Below are 15,670 nucleotides of genomic sequence, written 5' to 3'. Positions count from 1 at the left end.
ACATCGCTGGTTTTGAAGTAATTAAACTCACAGCTTCATTGTTTATAGAGAGAGACGCAGAACCAGTGGCGGAACTAGAGTTTTATACATGGGGTGACCAGTGGGTGGCCACTGCTATTATTGGTGGCTACACACACACACACACACACACACAGTGGAAGGAATTGGGTCATTCTGTTTGTGTCTATAAGTGTTGAAAAATCACTGTATGACCTTCTTCTACGGAACAGAAAAGAAGATATTGGTAACCACATAGTTTTGGTTCCCATCAACATCCATAGTATAGAAAGAAAAAATACAATGGAAGTCAACGGGAACCCAAAACTATTTGGTTACCAACATGCTTTAAAATATCTTCTTTTTGTGTTCAATTTTGGGTGAACTATCCTTTTAATCGGACAAAATCATCTCAACTTAAATTCCTGAATTCGGTATGTGATTGACCGCCTGTGTCTGGTAGATGTTCCTGAAGTCTGACCACACTGACTCTGAGGTAGGGAGCTGCTCTGGGGTCCAGTGGTGATGCAAGGGCTGGGGTCTGTTTGCACCTGGTCTCCCTGTTTGTGCTTCTTTAAAAATAACTCTGATATCTCTCCCTTTCTTTTCATGTTTAATTGGTCCTGTGCAAAAATATGGCAACCTGTGGTTACATCTAATCATCCAATTTCCAACATTTTTATCTTAACTCTTTCCCGCCAGCATAAAAAAAACACACAAAAAAAACAGTTGTCAGCCACCGCCAGCGTTTTTGTTCATTTTCACAATTTCATGGCACCCCAGAATATTTTGATATATGAATATCTGAACATGCAATATACCAAAAGAAAGAACAGACCCTCTGCTTTTAAATAAACAAACAAACAAAAAAATTAGTTTTATTCTAGCTTCGTGCATCCTTTTTTTTATGTTGGTAAGTTTCATAAAAAAGCAACATGAGCAAAAAGCTGAGAAAATCACATTTTTATCAAAGACTACATCCAGATCAGATTCAGAATGATGATCAAAACACAGACGAGTAGATCGAGTCCATCAACACCCTACACCTCCAAAGCTTCACAGTCCTATAGTGATCGCATTATGATATCGCTTGTTTCTGCTTCTTCTTTGCCTGCATTTTGATCTGGAGGTACTCGATCAGGAGATGCGAACAATAGAGCAAACAACCCTGATGTTAAACCTTAAAAACTTCAAATATGATGTTTTCTTATTCTTTGGTGTTTTGCAACCATATTCTCTCATCCTCTGCTCGTCCGTTTGAAAACTGTGCGCGCTGCCAGCGAACGTAAAAAAAAAAAAAAAATCTGCATCAGCAACTGCCAGTAGCGAATAAAATTTTGGGATGGCACCCCGGACACCCCTCTGGCTCCGCCACTGTGCTGAACAGATGCAGGTAATTCACACACGCATCTGTCAGCTCTTTCGAGATAGGTCTGACTGCAGAACCGCAGAACCATACGTCATAGCAGTGTGAGGACGACAGCGCCAGCCTGACAGTCTGATGCCGGAAGTGGGCACAGCAAGGCATTTAAGCGATTTAATTGAAAATGTAATATCTCAAATATGATAAAATATAAGAATTATGTTTTGCCCTATTAACAAAATACAATATACTACTATTAACAAATGTTAATAGTTTTTTAAAAGTTAAAATTATACTTTATCCATTTGTTTTGTTGAGTCAAATGATTAACAATATAAATTGAACAAAGGTTGAGCGTTTGAACATTTGATTTAATTGCTCCAAATAAATAATAGTAATTAAATAAAAATACAAAATCGAACTAAATAATAAATAAGTTATACAAAATAAAATCAAACCAAATAAAAATAAATCTTATAAGTTATGCAGGCACACATTTAACAATAATTCTCAAGTGAAAAATAAATCAAATAAATAAAAACTCCATACAAATGGAGTTAATCCTGAGGCGCCTTTCATCTCCTTTAACTCCAACCCTACTCAAACTCATCCTATGTGTTTGCATGTTTAATGGGATGCATTCATAGATATGAAATATTATAACAAAATATAAATACAGAAATATATAATGTTTGTGTTTTGTTAGCTTAAGTTTCAGTCTGGATTGTTTGTTTAACCTTTAGACGTTAATGAATATAATTTAATATTTTGTCTAAATCATGCAGAAAACCCATCTAATTCCAAAGGGACTACTATTAAATATGTGTACCTTGAAATGCAATGCAAGTCGCTTTGGATAAAAGCGTCTGCCAAATGGATAAATGTAAAATAATATCTATTGCCACTGTATATTAAAAAATAACTCCAGATGTTCATACCTCCATGAACAACAGCCTTTTTAAAGTGGATTTTAATGTGATTATTCAATTTGTCCCGTTTTGTCTGTTTAAAAAGACTGCTATCACAAAAAGGGCAGTGAACATTTCTGCAGCATGTTGTGCATTGCTCCAAAGGTGTTAGCGCTGAACCTCTCTGAATTATGTGGTTCTGTAGGTGAAATAAAATACAATTAATGCAATTCTCATGGTCAGAAAATTTAACAAATGCTATAAAATACAACGCTTAACAACAAATTAAATCACAAACCATAAATATGTAACCTAACAAAGTGATACAATCCAACTGTAAAATAACAATACATGATCATGTGCCATCGTCACAATTCTCACTTAGTCACATTTATTAAGTCAAGTCACCTTTATTTATATAGCACTTTTTACAATACAGATTGTTTCAAAGCAGCTTTACACGGATCATAGGAAAATAATGCAACAAAGTTTGTCTCGGCAGATCTAGAACAAAATAATCATCGTGTCATAATCCAGCTTAAGTAGGTTCAGTGTTGATTCATTTCTGTTGTAAAAAAGTTATTCATTCAGTTAATTAATCTATATAATGTTACGTTAACCATTCTGGAGAAAATGTTATCATCCAGCTCAGTTCAGTTCTCATATAATGGTGTCAATGACAGATCAATAATATTGTTGAATATTAACTTACAAAATACTTAGAGCCGTTTCGTATAAGCGTAACGTTAAGTATGTTGTATCCAAAGATATAACTTATTTTTAGCTTCTTCTCTTCTTCTTTTCCTTGTTCTACCGTGTTAAACATGAACTCCGTCCACTTCCGGCATCAGACTGTCAGGCTGGAGCTGTCGTCCTCACACTGTTATGACGTATGGTTCTGCGGTTCTGCAGTTGGTTATTATTGGCTCTTTCTCTATCTTGATAATGAATTCAAATAAATGCTAAGATTCATTCATTTAAATAAATGTAATCTTACTCACTACTTAATCTCTGTGTCTGATTCAAAGCGGCAGAATGCTAGATCTAACAAGCCGTAACTAACTAAAATATCTGCAATTTTTACCCTTCTGATCAAATATTGTGCAGCAAACATCAATAACAGCTTTAACTTGTCAACGTTGGCAAACGGCAATGGTATAAGCAGGATGATCCACGGCTAGCTGTGCATTCAATTATTTGAATTCACTCAGCTTCGCGTTGTGCACTAAAATCGTTTAATGCACAGCTAGCTGTGGGTTATCCCTTATGTATTTATATACAGACCTATAAATTTAACCAAACATTAGGAAAATATAAGAATCGGATCGGTATCGGCAGATACTCAATATGCAATGCCTCGGATCAGAAAAAAACTTGATCGGGACATCCCTAGTTTTCATAGAGCTCAATGGATAACTGCTTAACTCTTTTTTTTTTTTCTTTTTTTTTTTTTAAACAGGTTCTTTACATGAAGGCGATGAAATCGCAGAGATCAATGGGAAAAGTGTTGCTAATGAAAGTGTAGACCAACTGCAGAAGATTCTGGTGGGTTGTTGTGTCTGCACACTGAAAAAGAAGTACACTTTAACATTAACTTTTAAAAAGTGTGCTTATTACAGAAATAACACTTTAAAAAAGAAAATGCTGAAGTGGAAACTGATTGTAATGTCTTCGTACACTTAATTGCATGTTATTGTAACTTTAAAGTAAAATTGAATTTAAAAATACAAGTGTACTTGAGTGTGTTAAGAAACGTAATCAGTGGCCTTTTATTTAATTAATACTATGTTATTGGCAAGTACAGTAATATATATATATACACATTACTGTATACATAAATAAGAAAGATAAGTTTTTTGCATTACACTAATTAGAATTTGCTGTGAAACTGAGCAAAGAAAGCATCAGTGTAAATTGCTACTATCTGTTAGTAACTTTTTGTGTAAATACTTTATTAAAAGATTAACTTTAAATTGTGATTTGCTTGTTGCTTGTCTAGCTACAGTTTCAAAGCAGCTTCCCCAACACTGGCACATTTTGAGCAGTTTGTAAGAGGAATTGACACTCAGAGATGATATTTGTGATTATGTTACTCTTTATTGTATGTTGTTGGATGCTTTTTAACATTACAGAAAGACACAAACGGTGTTGTCACATTGAAAATCATCCCCAATCAGCAAAGTCGCCATATGGCATGTGAGGTGAGTAAAACAGCAGCAAAATCAATCTCACATCATACCTTTTTCTTGCTTCATTTTATTATTATTATTTTTTATGATCACAATCAACTCATCTCGCTTTGATCTGTAAATATGCGCTCAAATGTAATTTGATCACTTCTTTCTTTGTCTATTCTGTATCCTTGATTAAATTAAGGTGTGGGGTTTATCATGGGAATGGGAAACCAATGAGAGACACAGGTGACTATTTAAGCATCAATAGCAGATAACTGTACACTTACTTTTCTCATTAGATGAAGTAACTTCAAACCCTCTTCTGCCATCTTCTGGTCACACAGCGTCAAACTGCACTGCAGTTGATTGTGAAACATAGTTTGACGTTGTGATGAGCTATGGCAGTTTTCTAAATCCTCTTTCACCATATACAAGTAGCCGTTGTGCTACGTTTAAGTCAGAACATCTAGTTCCATCTAGAGTTTTGCTTATCTGTTTTAGACTGTATTTGCACTAGCTGTAGATATTGTCACTAAAATCATTCTATCTATCTATCTATCTATCTATCTATCTATCTATCTATCTATCTATCTATCTATCTATCTATCTATCTATCTATCTATCTATCTATCTATCTATCTATCTATCTTTCTATCTTTCTATCTGTCTATCTGTCTATCTACAGTGCTATGCATAAGTTTAGACACCCATGCTAAAGTTGACTAAAAAGAGGAATAAAAAATCATCTTTTGGAAATTGAACTTAATGCCTTAATTAAAAAAATTAGGAAAAATCCAACCTTTAAGGACACCAATTTTCTTTGTGAATGAATAATGTATCGTAAATAAATAAATGTTCTTCCTTAAAATACAGGGTGCATAAGTCTGGACACCCCTATGTTAAATTCCCATAGAGGCAGGCAGATTTTTATTTTTAAAGGCCAGTTACTTCATGGATCCAGGATACTATGCATCCTGATAAAGTTCCCTTGGCCTTTGGAATTAAAATAGCCCCACATCATCACATAGCATTCACCATACCTAGAGATTGGCATGGTTTTATTTCAGTTAGCCTAATAGCTGGTTTGATTTGCATTGAGAGATGATCTTATGGAAAGTACTCCATGACATTATTCATTCACAAAGAAAATTGGTGTCCATAAAAGGTTGGATTTTTCCTAATTTTTTTAATTAAGGCATTAAGTTCAATTTCCAAAAGATGATTTTTTTATTCCTCTTTTTAGTCAACTTTAGCATGGGTGTCTAAACTTATGCATAGCACTGTATCTGTCTGCTTTCTGTCTATCTGTATCTGTATCTTATAAATAAAATCAGCGTATTAGAATGATTTCTGAAGGATCATGTGACAATGAAGACTGGAGTAAATCACAGGCATAAATTACAAAATATATTAAAGTAGAAAACAGTTATTTCAAATTGTAATAACATTTGCTTATTGTAACAATATTGCTATTTTACTGTATTTTTGATCAAATAAATGCAGCCTTGATGAGCATTAAAAAAAAATCTTAATTATTTCTTTAAATCTTTAATGATAATTAAATTAAAAGAATAGTTAAACCAAAAATGAATGCATTACATAAGGGGAAACTTATCTATTTATTTATTTTGAAGATGCTAGTTATAGCTTCAACTTAAATTGAACTGAATTCTACAACAGGATGATGTTTATATACACAACATGATTTACTCAAGTAGGACATGTTCCTGGATTCGTTGACCCTGGAGAAACCGACCGCTAAAATTGGAAGGCACTGATTGGCTAAATCATCTTTATGAAGCACTTGTGATGGTTTTATGAGAGAGTAATGTTTTCCGGATAATGTTTTTGCAGATGTATATGAGAGCACAGTTTGACTATGACCCTGCCAAAGATGACCTGATCCCATGCAAAGAAGCTGGCCTGAAATTCCAAACGGGTGACATCATTCATATCATCAATAAGAAAGATCCAAACTGGTGGCAAGGAAAGGTGGACAGCTCCTCCACAGACTTTGCAGGACTCATCCCATCTCCAGAACTTCAGGAATGGTGCGTTCTGACCTGCATTCTTTTCCTGCATTTGATGACTGTTCAACATCCGCAAGTAATTAGTGATGTACGTTTAAGATCTCCCTCTCTTTCACACAAGCTAAACATTTCTGATGTTTCTTCAGGCGAGTAGCAAGCAAAAGCAAAGCGACACGGGAAGCCGGACAGTCCTGCAGTCCTTTTGGCAAGAAGAAGAAATGCAAAGACAAATACCTGGCCAAACACAGCTCAAGTTAGTGAAGCTCACCTCTTTATAATTTCTAAAGCCTGTTTTACATCATTATTTTGAGAAAATGCTCTTATAACACTCTTTTGAAAAATAAGGCTTTCATAAAGCAATATAAAATTCTAGCACAAACTACTTACCCATTGTTTGAAAATGCACTTTCTGTGCTGCACTAAATGCAGGTGATTTAAGCTGTTGATAATCTGCACTTTAAATTTGTGTACCATTCCATGTAGATTCATTTTCTTTCTGGATATAAAGGTGACAGACACCCCTACTAATGTAAATTTGATTTCACAATGATTAGTTATTCTCCAATGCCATCTCCCAATAACCATTTTATGGCTGTAATTAAAAAAATACTCATTGTGGTAACCCAGAAATCATTGTGTTTTCTGTATAGAGCTTCAGCTCTGTTACGCAGCTCAAATGGTGTCTGAGTTAAAGCAACAACATGAGTCTGGTCCTGTAAAAAAGGCCTTACACAGATGCACTTGTCAAGCATTAACTGATGATTTTTTTCTTCTTTAGTCTTTGACCAGCTTGATGTAATATCCTATGAAGAAGTGGTGAGACTTCCTGCATTCATCCGAAAAACTCTGGTTCTGATCGGTAAGCATTATCATACCCTATTAACTTTAAATATTGTGCCTCCGTCACCTTTGACACAGCTTAGACCAGCAGGGAATTCTTGGGAATGGAGGATTTATGTGTCACATCGTGGTTTCAAGAGGGTAGAATAAAACTTTTTTATTTTCCAAAACACTGAAAACTCTAGATTAAAAACATTAACTGAACAATCAACTAACTAAGATGAGATAGGAAAAAAAGGAACAGAACTAACACAGGGCTTAAATACACAGGTAGATAATCAAAGAAACTCAGAACAGGTGCGTAACTAAATCAGTAACCATGACAACCAACTCAAAGCACTGAGACAGGCGGACAGGCAGGTAAAAACAAAACTAGAGCACAAAGCAAACAGACGTTATGGGAGTACATATCATCGTGGGCTCTTTCCACAGTTTTGGACTGTGATGACGTGTCTGCACTGTTATTAACATTGTAAATCTAGCTCAAAGTATAGTGTTATAAATATACATAAATAAAAGAAAATCCCAAAAAAAAAAAAAATTGTGTAATATTACCTTTAAAGACATTAAATTTAACATTTAATTTAATATTCAAATCACTGAACTTACTTAAGCTGGACTGTGACCCTATTTTCATCTGGAAACAAACTTTGTTGCATTATATTCCTGTATAATCTGTATTGTATAAAGCGCTATATAAATAAATGTGACTTGACTTGACTTGACCTTGGCATTTAATTCCAGAACAAATAGTTAACACTGCTATGTGAGTGTTTCCAATACAACTGCTTGATGGCTAATTTGGAGTGATGGCTAATTAAAGAGGGAGTGATGGCTAATTTGTCATGTTCTCTCTTCTGACCAGGCTATTGATATGGTTTCCTTTTTTTTTTTCTTTTTTTTTTGCTGTTTGAGGAAATGGGAATACAGAAATATATAGATTTATATAGATTTATATATAAATAGATGGTTAGATTTAGATGGTAAATATCATATATTAAGTTGGGTGTCCACCTTAGAGATAATCACCATATTTATAATGAAGCCATCATTCTTAAAAAATATGACATTAATCATATCATATAATAAAATATTATTTATTATTACTACTGTACATATATTTAATAGTTATGGGATCTCCTTCAATGCTTTCAGAATCTTTACTTTTTTTTTTTTTTTTTTTTTTTGTTTCTGTATTTATTAAAATGAACATTTTATTGAACAAAAATCAATTATTTTATCAAAATAAACCAAAAATAGTACAAAATTTGCTGAAGTGATTGTTTTGAAAAAGTATTAACTTTGGCTAAAATAATATGTTTTTAATAATGTCTAAGTATTTGTATCAATACTGTGTGCCTTTTGCCCCATGCTGGTTTTACCCCATGTGTCTGTGGGGCAAAAGCTCCACCTCGCCACCACATACACTTATCAGATTTTTAAACAAAATAAACCACTTTTATGGTTATTTTCACACAAAATCTGTTGCTCCATCAATGTTCAATACAAGCATTTTTTTTTTTCTGCAATCATACACTATGGGAGAAGTGAAAAGCTCATTTTTCTTAAGAAGTGCCTTTAGCCCCTTTGTACCCTACTCCAAATAAAGCTTAATTATAATATTTAAATCAGGAAGTCTCAAGTTATACGTCAGTAAATATGTTAATGGTTTTGTAGTATACTTATTATAAATATAATACATATATAAATACATTTTGGTATAGTTTTTTTTCATTAAGGTAAATTACCATGTAGATCCACAAAAAGGAGAGCTTAATATTTGAAAATGTGCAGCTAAGTTTACAGGCTAAAATTTCATATTCAATGTTTTGCTCTTGTTTAAAGGTGCACCTGGAGTTGGAAGGAGCCATATTAAAAATGCACTGCTGACCAAATATCCTGAGAAGTTTGCCTACCCAGCACCACGTATGTACAATCCAGCTGCATAGCTCCAAAGTCTTCCACCTGTATTTAGGAATTTTAAACAGTGTTTAGGAATGTTTAAACATAGCAAAACAATTACATACGGTCGTAAATCCATGTATGGATACCCTGCTGAAAAATCCAGTATTGCTGTTCACCAGCTGTTTGCATGCTTGGACCAGCCTGAGATGCTGGTTTCTGGTTTGCTGATCCCTTGCATGGGAAGCAGGTGTGCTGCTGGACCAGCTAATTTTTTTTATTTTTTTTTATTTTGTGCTTGATAACAGCTTGACTATGCTGGTTCACCAGCTAGACCAGCATTATACCAACTCGTAAAAAGCCCGGACCAACATGGATTTCACGCTGGTTTATTTAGGAATTTTCAGCACAGTAGTTCACCTAAAAAATTGTCATTCATTACTCACCTTCATTAGCAATGTCAAGTTGACATGCCACACCATTTTTATTGTTTATGTACTTCAAGCGAAATCGCAAAACAAATGGATACAAGGTCATTTTGAACAAAATCTAGCCAAAACAAAACCATGACTATTTGCATAATAAGGAAGGTTTACTCTGGGCCCCAGCAATCTTTTCAGGTTTCTTTCTTGACTCAATCAATTTCTTCATCAAGGTCAGACATGAGTATAAATGAACACACTGGAGTGCTACTTTATAGTTGAAATTCAATTCAAGTTGTTAGTCAGTGGCTACCGCCAATTTTCTTGTTACCAACATTCTTCAAAAAATCATCTATTCCCTCTTTTTGTCATTATTTACTAACCCTCATGTTGTTCCAAACATGTATGAGTTTCTTTCTTCTGTTGAGCACAAAAGAAGATATTTCTAAGAATGTTGGAAACCAGACAGTTGACATTAGCCACTGACTTCCATAGTAGCTAAAAGAAAAAAAATATATACTATGGAAGTCAATGGGTGCCATCAACTGTCTGGTTTTCTATGGAAGCATACCCTGGAAATCCAGAGTTCTCGCGAGAGCACAATTTGAATTTGCTCAGCGAGTTACTCTGGCATTGAGTAATGATGCTCATTAACTATGCCCTTGTAGCCAAGCTGCACCAATCACATCGGTGCATCTGATATAGGCGGGCCAGAGGCGAACTAAACAGATGACGGCAGCGCTAGTGACAGCGCAATCACGACAGTGATTGGTGTTATCCAATTGCGTGCAGTGAGATTTTCAAATGCATGCTTGGTGCCGCCCTCGAGTTGGGCGATTTTCATTACTCAATGCCAGACCCTTAATCTTTCAGATTTGGGTCTGGATTTCCAGACTAATGTAAGCATACGCTAGATGGACATCTTTGTTTGTTTCTTTTAATGCAGCACTCATGTTAAACAAAGCTCAACTTTTAAAAAATGTGTCACTACACCTTGCACCTTTTAAAAATGTTAATTTTCAATTTTAAAATGCAAAAACATGTTTAAAACACTTAAGGCTGTTTTGACAACTTTTTGCTGCAAAATTATTTTCTTAATTTATAGTTTTATTTTGTTTTCCAGTATCCTATCATCCTTAAAACAAGATCAATTTTACTTGAGAAACAAAACAGATCTATATAAGACTATAAGATGATATATATTTCAAAGATTTAAAGATTCATATACATTTATTATGTTTTCTCTGTAAAAAAGTTATATGGAGTTTTGCTTCTTAAATATATATATATATTTTTTTAAATTGTTCACTGGAAAACATGACAAAATAATGAATCATAAATAAAAAATTTCTTTGCAGACACCACTAGACCTCCAAAGAAGGACGAGGAGAATGGCAAAGAATATTACTTTATTTCCAATGATGAAATGACCAAATGTATCGTCGGGAATCAACTACTTGAATATGGCAGTCACCAGGGACACATGTTTGGTACTAAGATCGAAACTGTTGACAAGATTCACGCACAGGGGAAAATTGCTCTGCTGGATGTGGAACCACAGGTAATGCCACACTGTTGAGTCAGCTATTAAATAACCATAGCATTTGATCCCCAGCATTGTGCTGTCAAGTTTTGCACAGAAAACACCATTCACATTTTCTTAAAAAACTAGTTTGTTTTTATTTTGATGAACCGTCACTATTTCTACCCTTGTCAGTCAATTGCTTTCTGAACTCTTTTTGTTTTTTTCCAGACGCTGAAAGTGCTCAGAACGGCAGAGTTTGCTCCTCTTGTGATGTTCATTGCTCCTACTAACACTGGCAATCAGGTTAGAAACTGATTCATTCAGGCTTTAAGCCCCAGGGGCCAGATTTTACAAAACTTTCTTAAGAATAAAATTGTTTTTGTATTTCCAAAAAAAAAAAAAAAAGTATTTCCAAAAATACTTCTTAAGAATGTTCTTAACATTGTTCTTAAGACAAAACTTGAAAAGAAATCAAATTCGTGAAAATAAAAAAGAGCTTTCAATAATGATTATTTTGGTAATAGAGTAATTGGCTGATTATTTTGATGACTAATCGGATATTTTTTTGTGGTAATAATAAGACTAAGTGAACAATAGCCAATAAAATGAATTAAAATACAATATTAATTATATTATTAATATAATAACAATGAGGCAATAACAGTTGGTTCAAATAAAGTATCAAAAACAAGTGATCATATGGTTTTGTTGAACAACACTGTTACTGTGAATACAAAATGTAATATACATAATATAAACAATCAACTTATGCGCCACTTCTGGTATTTTGCCACTTGATCGACATGGGTAAATTGCAATCAAGGATTTTTTTAAATCAAGTACTCAAATTGAATCAAGAAATCATGGAAGGCCTATTAAAAACCATCGTAAATAACTTTTCAAAGTTAGGATAACCTCCAACTTGTCTTAAATCCTCCATATATTTTATGCTTTTATTAGGTTATTTCAAATTTATTTTTGCACTTAAGCATTACAACTTAACAGTAGCTACATGTATTGCATATTACTGCTAATAGGGTTGTGCATGTTTCCTTTGAAGTTACACCAATGTAAACAATAATTTGATCCTGATTATGCGTGACGTTTGAAATTCAGGAACAATCAATTCAGCACAAATGAGAGGGATCGTTAACCAGGACTGAAAACTACTACTCTAGAGAGAGCCAAAATACAGCATTTAAGAAAATATTTGAGAACATTTTATCTCAAGTAATTATTTCACAAGAAGATTTTTGTGAATCTGGTCCAATAAGCCCACCCTTATGGCCCACCCAATATGCCCACCTATCCATGCTTACGACCTGAAGTTTATAATAAAAGTAATGTTTCCTTTGTACACTGAAGATTTGTAATCTATGCTTTTCTACTTTTCAGTCAGAGGCAGTGCAGAACATCCAGAAAGAATCCGATGGCATCCTCAGTTCATACCGCCACTTCTTCGATGAAATTCTCGTCAACAATGATGTAGATGAGAGTGTTAAGGGTGTAGAAGAGGCCATCGAGAGAGCCTCCTCGACCCCACAGTGGGTGCCAATCTCATGGGTGTACTAAAAACCCCAGTCCCTTTCCCTAATCTCCCCTCCAAATATACCATAAGAGTAAACCACACTGACACGGTCATCAAGACAGTTTGCACATGAATAAGTGGTTTATAGAATGTTTTAAAAAAGCAATAAGTTTGTTCTTTTTGTTTAATATGTGAATGATTTTTAAATGCCAGAGTGCTATAACCATACCAGTACAGTATATATATATATATATATATAGCAGTAAGCGATGACATTGTTAGTGATGCAAAAAGGACCTCTACTGTGATTCAAAATACCACTCAGTTCATTTCTGATCTTCCCTGGAGTTTCAGTGTATTTTTTATACCATGTACCATGGTGTTCTTCTTAAATATAATTACGTTTAAAAAAAAAAAAAAACTTTAAAAACACAGGGAAATTATATCAATCTATATTTGAAAGCAGGTTTGTCTTGTCCTGAAATGTTTCTCATTATGATATATGGATTTACCTCAAGTCATAATGTAAGGCACTTTTAAAAGAACTGAATAAACGTCTCCCCACACTTCATTTGTGACTCTCTGTGTTAAAGAATGGAAAACGTTTCGGTTACTAATGTAACCTTAGTTCCCCGAGATGACGGGAGTGAGCATTGCGTCAGTTACTGATGCTTATGGGGAAAACTCTGTTTTTCTCCAAATACTGAAGACAAATGGCATTTCAGCCCACCAGGGAACCAAGGTTATGGACCCATGGGGCATGACACCACTAGGAAAAACCCTGCGTTTGGGGACTGGTTAAGCAGATAATATCTGTGCCTGAAGAGTAGGGCCTTCCAAGTTGTAAAACCTGGCGGTGTAAAAACAAGTCAAGTCACATTTATTTATATAGTGCTTTTTACAATACAGATTGTTTAAAAGCAGCTTTACAGAGATAACAGGAAAATAATGCAAAGTTTGTTTCCAAAAGAAAATAACATCACAGTCCAGCTTAAGAAAGTTCAATGATGTTTCATTTTTGTTATAAAAAAGTTATTAATTTAGTTCATTTATACATACAGCCGCTCTTGAGAAAAAGTGACGTCATCATCCAGCTCAGTTCAGTTCTCATATAATGGTGTCAATGCAGGCAGATCAATATTATTGTTGAATATTTCATCAAATGTTAAATTTAATGTCCCCAACTAAGCAAGCCAAAAGCCAATGGCAACAAAGGTGAAAAAGGTGATAGTGGCAAGGAACCAAAACTCCATCAGGGCAGAATAGAGAAAAAAACCTTGGGAGAGCCCAGGCTCAGTCGGGGGGCCAGTTCTCCTCTGGCCAATGAACGAGCAGTGTATGGTTATGATTCAGGCAGCATTATAGGTCAGAAGTCAGATTGGATTTGACAATCAGAATATTATCAGTTCCAACAAGGTGGATGGCGAGGACCAGTCGGCCGCTGTACAGATATCCTCGATGGACACTCCGCTAGACCAAGAGGAGGGCATACCCCTGGTGGAGTGGGCCCTCACCCCTATAGGGCACTTCAAGTCCATGGACTTGTAAGCTAGTGCTATTGCGTCCACTATCCAATGAGAGAGTCTCTGCTTTGTAACTGGCAGTCCCTTAGATCGGCCTCCAAAGCACACAAATATCTGCTCTGACTGCCAGAACTGACTTGAGCGTTCAATGTACTCCCTAAAGGGGAGGACAACTCAGTCAACTTTTTGGCCAGCAATATTATTATGTTTAAGGACATTATGAAACTAAGATCATGTCTGTACCATGTTATGATTGTACTGTAAAATTAAATACAATCGTTGCTATGGGGTGTAACGATACCCTTGTAGACTTGAAAATCATGCTTTCCCCCGTTATGGATGAATCACGGAAGCTACACCAGATACTTTGCCAAGAGATTACTTATTTATTATGTTATACATGCATGAGACAGAGAGAAACAAGCATATCAGAATAAGGCTACATGAGAGGTGGTCTTCATTCCAGATTTCTCTGTTCCCCATTTCTCTATCCTCTCATCCCATCATGCCAGCTGTAAATGGTTTCTTGGTGTTTCTCCTTCCTCACCCCCCGACGTATCCAGACGTGTACCATTATCTGGTTGAGACCGAGTGTGTCTACACGAGAGAAGCGCTCAAGGCATATCGTAGTCTAGATGCTTACAACTACTTCCATAGCGGAAAAGTTAGAAACATTTGTTCTTACAATGTGGACGATGTTTGTCTTGTATTTGGTGAAGTTGGAGCTCTGTGTGGTTCTAAGGTGACCGGGGAGGTTATTAGTGGGCATTGCACTTGCATGGCCGGGCAAGTCAAGTCACCTTCATTTATATAGCGCTTTAACAATATGGATTGTTTCAAAGCAGCTTTACAGAGATAATAGGAAATTACCGTAACAGATTGTTTAGGCTTCAGCAGCTCTAGAATAAAGTTATTGTCCAGCTAAAGTTAGTTTTGATTGATTGATTCACTTCCGTTGCGAAGATCATTAGTTATTAACTTAGGGGCCGCTAACACAATCGTTCTAAAAGGAAAACCCTTAACGCGCTCCGGCCGCCCATCCGCACAAAACAGTGCCTGGTGTCTCGAGAACGCACTCCCTGAAATAGATTCGAAGGTGCAAACGATTATCCGTTATCTCTGCGCAAACCTCAACACTAACACAACACTGTTCTAACAGGAAAACCCTTAACGCGCTTATACGTATGTTTGTATATATATATATATATATATATACACAATACATACATACAACAGAGGACTTCCACACTCAGAAAGTAGAGTTCTCTGAAGAGTACTGGGCTCAGATCTACGGAAGAGGATTAGGGCCAAGCAATAATAAAAAAAATAGCCTACTGATAGAGGACATGGCAGAGTTGGATCACTTAGTCAAGCTATATTTTAGACTTTCTTTCAGTAACAAAGAATAGAACATTCTTAGGTCTAGGTCGGCTAGGTCTTTTTAGAAGAAAAAATCAG

The 15,670-nt window shown here is 35.2% G+C and overlaps 1 protein-coding gene across 1 annotated transcript in view; it reads left to right on the top strand.

Annotated features, from left to right (window-relative positions):
• The window catches only part of mpp1 (MAGUK p55 scaffold protein 1), a 28,725-nt gene extending 15,465 nt beyond the window's left edge, over window positions 1–13,260 (top strand). The window contains exons 4-12 of the mRNA XM_084137906.1: window positions 3,728–3,813; window positions 4,401–4,469; window positions 6,297–6,493; window positions 6,619–6,725; window positions 7,251–7,331; window positions 9,158–9,238; window positions 10,995–11,197; window positions 11,390–11,464; window positions 12,557–13,260. Of these exons, the coding sequence (XP_083994032.1) occupies window positions 3,728–3,813; window positions 4,401–4,469; window positions 6,297–6,493; window positions 6,619–6,725; window positions 7,251–7,331; window positions 9,158–9,238; window positions 10,995–11,197; window positions 11,390–11,464; window positions 12,557–12,733 (1,076 nt within the window). The 3' untranslated portion in view covers window positions 12,734–13,260. The remainder of the gene's footprint in view (window positions 1–3,727; window positions 3,814–4,400; window positions 4,470–6,296; window positions 6,494–6,618; window positions 6,726–7,250; window positions 7,332–9,157; window positions 9,239–10,994; window positions 11,198–11,389; window positions 11,465–12,556) is intronic.
• The last annotated feature ends 2,410 nt before the right edge of the window (window positions 13,261–15,670 follow it).

Source organism: Abramis brama (genome assembly GCF_963993115.1).
Source record: "Abramis brama genome assembly, chromosome: 15".
Classification (NCBI taxonomy): domain Eukaryota; kingdom Metazoa; phylum Chordata; class Actinopteri; order Cypriniformes; family Leuciscidae; genus Abramis; species Abramis brama.
The sequence above is the reverse complement of the archived record's forward strand: the minus strand, read 5'-3'. Positions and strand labels throughout refer to the sequence as shown.